The sequence below is a fragment of the Capsicum annuum genome, unplaced genomic scaffold (assembly GCF_002878395.1).
Source record: "Capsicum annuum cultivar UCD-10X-F1 unplaced genomic scaffold, UCD10Xv1.1 ctg5391, whole genome shotgun sequence".
NCBI lineage: Eukaryota > Viridiplantae > Streptophyta > Magnoliopsida > Solanales > Solanaceae > Capsicum > Capsicum annuum.
In genome coordinates, this window is record NW_025862057.1 from 1 (window position 1) to 7,221 (window position 7,221).

General features: G+C 37.6%; 1 protein-coding gene across 1 annotated transcript; it reads left to right on the top strand.

Moving 5' to 3' along the window:
* Positions 1-11: 11 nt before the first annotated feature.
* LOC107853628 (alpha,alpha-trehalose-phosphate synthase [UDP-forming] 1-like) lies at positions 12-4,468 on the top strand (the record flags this gene model as incomplete). The annotated part of the gene is given in 10 exon segments (XM_047404228.1): positions 12-436; positions 517-617; positions 1,200-1,387; positions 1,892-2,009; positions 3,525-3,701; positions 3,770-3,892; positions 3,973-4,002; positions 4,004-4,061; positions 4,169-4,299; positions 4,374-4,468. Coding segments are annotated over 10 exon segments (1,040 nt in total), but the record flags the coding sequence as incomplete, so codon positions are not given.
* Positions 4,469-7,221: the final 2,753 nt, after the last annotated feature.

Here is a 7,221-nt window from a genome sequence, read left to right on the forward strand (position 1 = left end):
TAGAAGGTGGACAACATAGTTGAGTCCTTCTGATAGTGATAGGGTAAGGACAGATATACAGAAGGGGAAAAAGGGAAACATCAATACATCCTCTGAACAAACTATGTCTGTGTATGATACTAACTTGCACTGACACATATGCAGAGGACAAAAGAGAAACTAGATGTGTCACCGAGAAAATTTATTTTTATAAACTAGAAAGGGCTAGTTGGTATATTTCTTGCTTGTGACACATTAATGATTGCTTTTTGTAACATCTTGGTTCTATTTAAAATTCATGCTACCATTTTTTATGATGTATCGTTATCTAAGTTGCGCGGACTCTTCACTTTCAATGCCGCACCCGTGTTGGATTCTCCAAAAATGCACTAGCTTTGGCGAATCCGACCCACAACATTTTGGAAGAGTCAGAGCAACATGGATCGTTATAATACTTGTAAGTTTTTAAATACTAATTGTTCCTCAATATACTTTTCAGCCCTTTTCTCACTTCTTTCGTTGTTTTGGAAATTTTAGATGTTGCTCTAGTTACATCCTTGAGAGATGGGATGAATCTTGTTAGCTACGAGTTTGTGGCCTGCCAAGCATCCAAGAAAGGAGTTCTAATTCTAAGTGAGGTACACAATTCTCTCTTTCACTTTGGAATTAGTGTATTTTTGGAGAATCCGACACGGGTGCAACATGGAAAGTGAAGAGTCCGTGCAACTTAGGTGGGAAGGGATGAGGCTTGGTAAAATCCCACATTCATGAGGTGTATGATGGTGTAGTCTCTTTATATGAATTGCTTGTTTCCGGGATTAAATTGGTCACTATGTCCATCTTCCCAACAATTGTCTTAGTAGCAAAGTAGCTCCAGTGGAAATCTTAACGTTATGCCTAAGATACAGAGTTAGTACTGCAAAAAGGTTTGTCTAGTGTTGATGATAAGTATACCTCTACATGGTAAAAGGGAAATATGATGGTGTATAGTTGTTGCTTTTATTTATACCTCAACTTATTTATGCAAGTTTATATTAAATGCTAGAATTCAGAAGTCCGTTGAATTTGATTCAGGAAGGAAAGTGGCATAATATTCCTTAGATAAACTCTTTCTCCTTCTAAGTATTATTTTCTAATTATCAGCTTGTTTTTGAACATGTAGACATGCTTTTCAAATGTTTTGAGCGGCACATTCTTGTGTAATATTTTGTTAATTACAGTTTGCAGGTGCCGCACAGTCTCTTGGTGCTGGGGCTATTTTGGTAAACCCATGGAACATTACTGAACTTGCATCTTCAATTGGTTATGCTCTAACAATGTCCGCACATGAAAGAGAAAAACGACATCAACATAACTTCTTGCATGTCACTACTCACACTTCCCAGGAATGGGCTGAAACATTTGTAAGGTATGTCCTTAATGTGTCAGAGTAGCTCATATGGTTTAGACTCCTCACCTTTATATTCTTAATAATAAGGGATCCCTGTTTAGGTTCCACATTATGTACTTTTCATGTTGTTCAAGTGTGTGACCATCTCATCTAAAAGCTTATGCCGGAGCATACTATTGTTTACTAAATTATGTCTTCAACATGCCCCCTAACCTTTGGGCTTGATTTCTGTTTTGAGCCAAGCACATAAAACTTCTTTTTGATAATGGATGGTGCTTGAAGCTAGGATCTCTGTCTACTCTATACCAGCTGAAGTGAGAAACCTTCTTATCTAAAAGCTTAACCTTTTAGAGAGACCACACTTTTATATACTAAATTATGTTTTCAACGCATGTTTTCTTGAAGTCTAAATATTTAACAAGATCAAGAAGCGATGACCAGACAAACTATTTGCTCAAACACTCTTTTAACTACTTTTGCTCAATCTAGTGCAATCTGATGCTACTATTTTTTTCTATGTAGTGAACTTAATGATACAGTTGTTGAAGCTCAGCTGAGGACTAGACATACTCCACCTCAATTTCCCTCCGAAGAGGCTATTGACCGCTACTTGCAATCAAATAATCGATTGCTTATATTGGTATCCTTTTTCCCTTGTCCAAAACTAAAAAACTGTATATCTGCCCTTTTCTTTTGTAAAATCGTAATTTCAACCAGTGATTAAATTATCTTAATGTGTATTTTTATTTATGGTCTTAGTACTTGGTGTCAACTCAAAAGGCTCAGTAACCTGAAAATTTATGCAATATGATACTGCTGCTAAACTCTACATTCTATCGAAAGATGAAACTTATATAATTAGAAAATGGTCGAAAACCATGCGTTTAGCCATTATGTATTTCCATATACGGGCAGCAGCTCATGCTGAATCTATTGTAGCTACTTCTATGCCAATTTCTAGGGCTCGCTTTGCTTGGATGTTATTTCTTTTGCCTTTTTACACCATTTGTTCGGATTTCAGTTCATAAATTTCAATGGAGGAAATGAAAAGGTTAAACAGATAGCTATTTTAACTACAAACTGATGTCTCTATATCCTGTCATTTGTTCATTACTGCTGCACACATTCATGTTATCTCTCCTTACTACTATGGCATCCCAACAAATTGGGAATGGAGTCTGTCGTTACTTGTTATTGCCCAAGACATATTTGAACATAAGATGCTGAACTGGCCTTTGTCAAAATATGTCTCTTGATAAAACTTTGCTGTTATTATGTCCATCAAATGTTTGTTATGCTGTTATATGCCCATCAAATATTTGTAATATCAAAAGGATGATGTGAAGGGGAGCCTTGCGGTAAAGTTGCTACCATGTGACCAGGAGGTCACGGGTTCAAGCCTTGGAAATAGCCTCTTGCAGAAATGTAAGGTAAGGCTGCATACAATACACCCTTGTGGCGGGGCCCTTCCCCGGACGCCGCGCATAGCGGTAGCTTTAATGCACCGGGCTGTCCTTTTATCAAAAAGATGATGTGGTCTGTAGATCCTGTAAGGGTACACACAATACTGTCTCATAAGATTATGAATTTGAAGAGTTTTTGCACTCTAGGATGCTAATATTTTCTTTTTCTGTTGCCATGTCTCACCTTCCTATGTCAATTAACTGAGTACAAGGTAGTTCTCATGTTTCTGTTTTCTGAAAGTCACAGTTTTGCTTTCAAAAATAGCTTCCCTGGCCTTTGTCACTCGATAATGGAAAGTACTATCAGCTTTTGTCATGATATTTATTGGTAAAAAAGTTATTTTTCCTTCCGTGCATCCACTTAATCTCTACTATCCCTTTGATTTGAAAGTGGAATAAATGAACTACTTTAGGGTGATGTCAAATGTCACTTTGTTAATCTATAGATAGTTTACTGGGCCTGTTGGAAGTGGAGCACTATATCAGAGAGCAGTACTCAAGCTAAATGTCCAATTTTTACTATATTTTGTTTGCTCTAAGCTATTTATCTCATTTACTTTGTCTTTTGGTTGCTCCTTCTTGTTATAGTTCCAAAAATATTGAATATATTGATGATGCAGACAGGTGATAAGCTACTTTGCCGTTCCCCTAATATGAAATACTTAGTTCTGACAGCAATTTCTGTAATTTAGGGTTTCAATGCCACATTAACAGAGCCAGTGGATGCTCAGGGTAGAAGGATTGATCAACTAAAGGAAATGGAGCTTAAGTTGCATCCAGATTTAAAAGAACCTCTAAGAAAGCTCTGCAGTGATCCAAAGACGACAATAGTTGTCCTCAGTGGAAGTGGCCGAAACGTTCTTGATGAGGTGTCCTACTTTCTTAAGTTAATGTCTTTCTATCAGCGTTTATGTTCTTTGACTGACTTCTTCTACAGAATTTTGGAGAATATAGGATGTGGTTGGCTGCTGAACATGGAATGTTTTTGCGACAAACAGAGGGGAATTGGATGACTACGATGCCTGAAAATCTAAGTATGGATTGGGTTGACAGCGTGAAGGTGAAGCACTGTACTTTTGAACTTGAATTGTTTCAAGTTTGTGAAGTTTTCAGAATCAAAATCTATCTTTTTTGTTTCAGCATGTATTTGAGTATTTCACGGAGAGGACCCCCCCGTTCTCATTTTGAGCTTCGTGAGACCTCACTTGTTTGGAACTATAAATATACAGGTCATTAATTCATACCCAATTTAGGTCCATTTCTAATCAAATAAATACCCTTATGTTTATCTGTTGTTTCAGACTACTAATTCTATTATTGGGTTCTAAGCATGCAGATGTTGAGTTTGGAAAACTTCAATCAAAAGATCTCTTGCAACATCTGCGGACAGGCCCAATTTCAAATGCTTCTCTAGAGGTGGTCCCTGGTAGTCGATCTGTTGAGGTTCGAGCAGTTGGTGTTACTAAGGTCTGTTCTGGTGTTCCTAGAATGTCATTTTGCGTTAAATTGATTATTCTCTTAATCAGCTTGTTTGTGTACAGGGAGCAGCTATAGATCGTATATTAGGAGAAATAGTGCACAATAATGTCCTGAAGACACCAATTGATTATGTTCTATGCATAGGGCACTTTCAGGCGAAGGTGTGTTTTTTAATATTATGTTTGACTAATCCCGAATTAGCTATTAAATGATCTATGTGGGTGAAATTTATGGCCAAGTGCCTATGCTTTAGCGGCATGAATGCTTAAGCTGTTAAGATTGCAGTCTGGGAAATCCACTTTGACCTAAAAACTTTGTGCATCATATAACTTGACATGGTTTATATGGTTGGATTTTGTGCCTGATTCCATCTTAAGAAGATGTTCTTATATAAATGTGTTTGCCTTATATGTTACTTTGTATTTGATGCAACATCTCGATATCATCTCACATCTTCCAGTTAGTATTTTATTATATACTGAACTCCCTTGTAGTAATTCTCATTCAAATGTTTCTCTTAAACTGCTTAAAAGTTGGGGCAGGTCATAGAAAATGGTATGGAGTGTATAGTAGTTTGGTCATATAAGTTGTTTAATATAGGAAACTTGCTCCTTCTTATCGAAGCGTTGTTTTGGTCTAAAGGCTTAGTGCTTCCCAAAATTCATGAGTTCTCACCCCAGATGCATCCAAACTTGCAAGAAATTTCGAAGTCCATCTCAAATACTGGTTCCAATAACTGAGGAAATTTTTCCTTGCATATTTTATATTTTAACCATCACAGTTTCCGGATGTTTTGGAAGCCTCAGAAACTATTATGAGATCAGTTTTCTCTTAAGTAGCTTCCGTGATGGATTTTTTGAATAATTAAGGAATAGAAAAGAAGGGATAGCTGAACTAAAGCTTAAAGGCGAAGCAATGATCCAAAATGGAAATATTGTTACTGGTTGATGCAACAGAAAGAGGAAGGAAGTTAAAGGAAAAAGAGATATTGTAGGGATGGGCCAATGATAAATTCTCACATCCGAGGTTTAAAAGATGGAGAATCTCCAATAAAATTAGGCAAAATGTTTTTCCCCTCTTCCCTTAGCTCCTCGATGGCCTTTCCTAGTTCTGGCTTTGTGTTTGTTAGTTCTTTCGACGTAAATTCTACATCAGGGCCATCTGGTACTTCCATTTGAATTTACAAAAAAAAAAAAAAGGATTGTCTCAATCTCAAGTATCTGTGGTCTAAAGTCATGTATCTTCTCCGCGTCCGGATTCCATAAATTCAATCATGTCCACTCAATGGCTCAGTGTACTTTGACTTCAAAATGGCTGCTGAGAATATCTTTATGACTCCTGTTAATTGCTATGATACTTATCTTTCACTTTGTCACCTTGAGAGAAACAACAGACGGGGTAAAACTCCATCCTAGGTGAGTTGGACCCTAGGCACTTTTGAGCGAAATCAACTGAACCACCCTGCAGAGCCTTCTAAAGTTCGGTGATCCTTACACGGCTTTTTCTTCAGTTCTCTTTAATACACTGATCAAGCACCTGTAATTTCAACCTTCGAGCAATTAACAAAGATGAATCTCTACTGATCTCTTTGACTTTCTCCACTGCCTTGCCTCATGTTGTCTGGGTATATATTTTGTCCGCGTTAGCAAAGAATGTAGAACTATAGAATTAAATAAATGGACTTATTCATCTCTTACATGAGAAAGATATAACGGAATATTGACATCATAGCCACCTTCCTTGGCTACCATATCCTCTACAAATCTTTAAAAGAGAAATGGCTTCATCGGTAAATATGATAGCAGCTCTTTCAAAGAGGCAACAAATCTTTAAAGGAGAAATGGCGGCTTTCATATCCTCTACAAATCTTTAAAATAGAAAGGTAGAGTCTCGATTTCAGAGGGAAAAGTAGTCACTTCATCCAGTCTTTTCCATATAGAGAGAAACAGCATAAGTGTACATCAGTGGGTACATTTGAACATAATTCCATATGGTACTGCACCGGACTTCTCTCAGGGAACGTATAATGCCTGCAAATTTTGTCCAAGCCTGTTGCAGCCTTTGGGTCCCCTGAGTGTTCCTTCAGTTACATCATCAGCCTGTTGGTCTATCTGCTGTAGTAATTTGCTGTTTTTCACTCCCTCAGACTAGTCCTTATCATTACCTGGTATTATCCTCATTAGTTGTTGAAGCTTGAACCCTATAATAACGCGTCAGATGCCACATTATTGTCTGGTTCGATAGATATCACAGATTTATATTGGATTCATTGCTGATCCCAAGGGTATGCTTTTTACAAGTTGGTTTCAACCTTACACTTCTAGCGCAAAAAACGACAAGGTCCATGGATCTTGAAAAGGAAAGCGAAAAGAAGAGAAGAAAAGCGCATGCTTCTTTGATGTAAGCTCACAATTCATTACATTAAAAATAACCAAAAATGCAGTTATTTAGTACTATAATGATGAAATTGTCTCCAGGGGTAGCTCAATTGGTAAAGGTTGAGGGACTTGTGTCTCTGGTCACAAGTTCGAGCTTTGCGCCAAGTGAAACAAGTCCAGTATTTATCTGGAGAAGAGTAAAGGGATGGACTCATCATCCTCGAGTTTCGAAAGATGTGGTTAGCCCAAATGGTTTGACTCCAGAGAGATTTCATGGTCATAAAAAAAAGTCAAATTGCTGTTAATTCAATATCCAATATAGTACAACAATGTCGATATCAATCCAACTCCTGAATTTGAGATTCAAAGAACCGACCGCTTGTTGGGATCATTTGGGCGTCATTGTTTGAGGCACAAACTTCTATGAGCCCATGGCTTCACCGTGAAGCGATAAAGCCCCGCTTCGTGTCGCCCCATCATTTTAAGTGACCAAGTGATGGTTTTTAATAACACCGCTCTTGTAGTTCCGGAC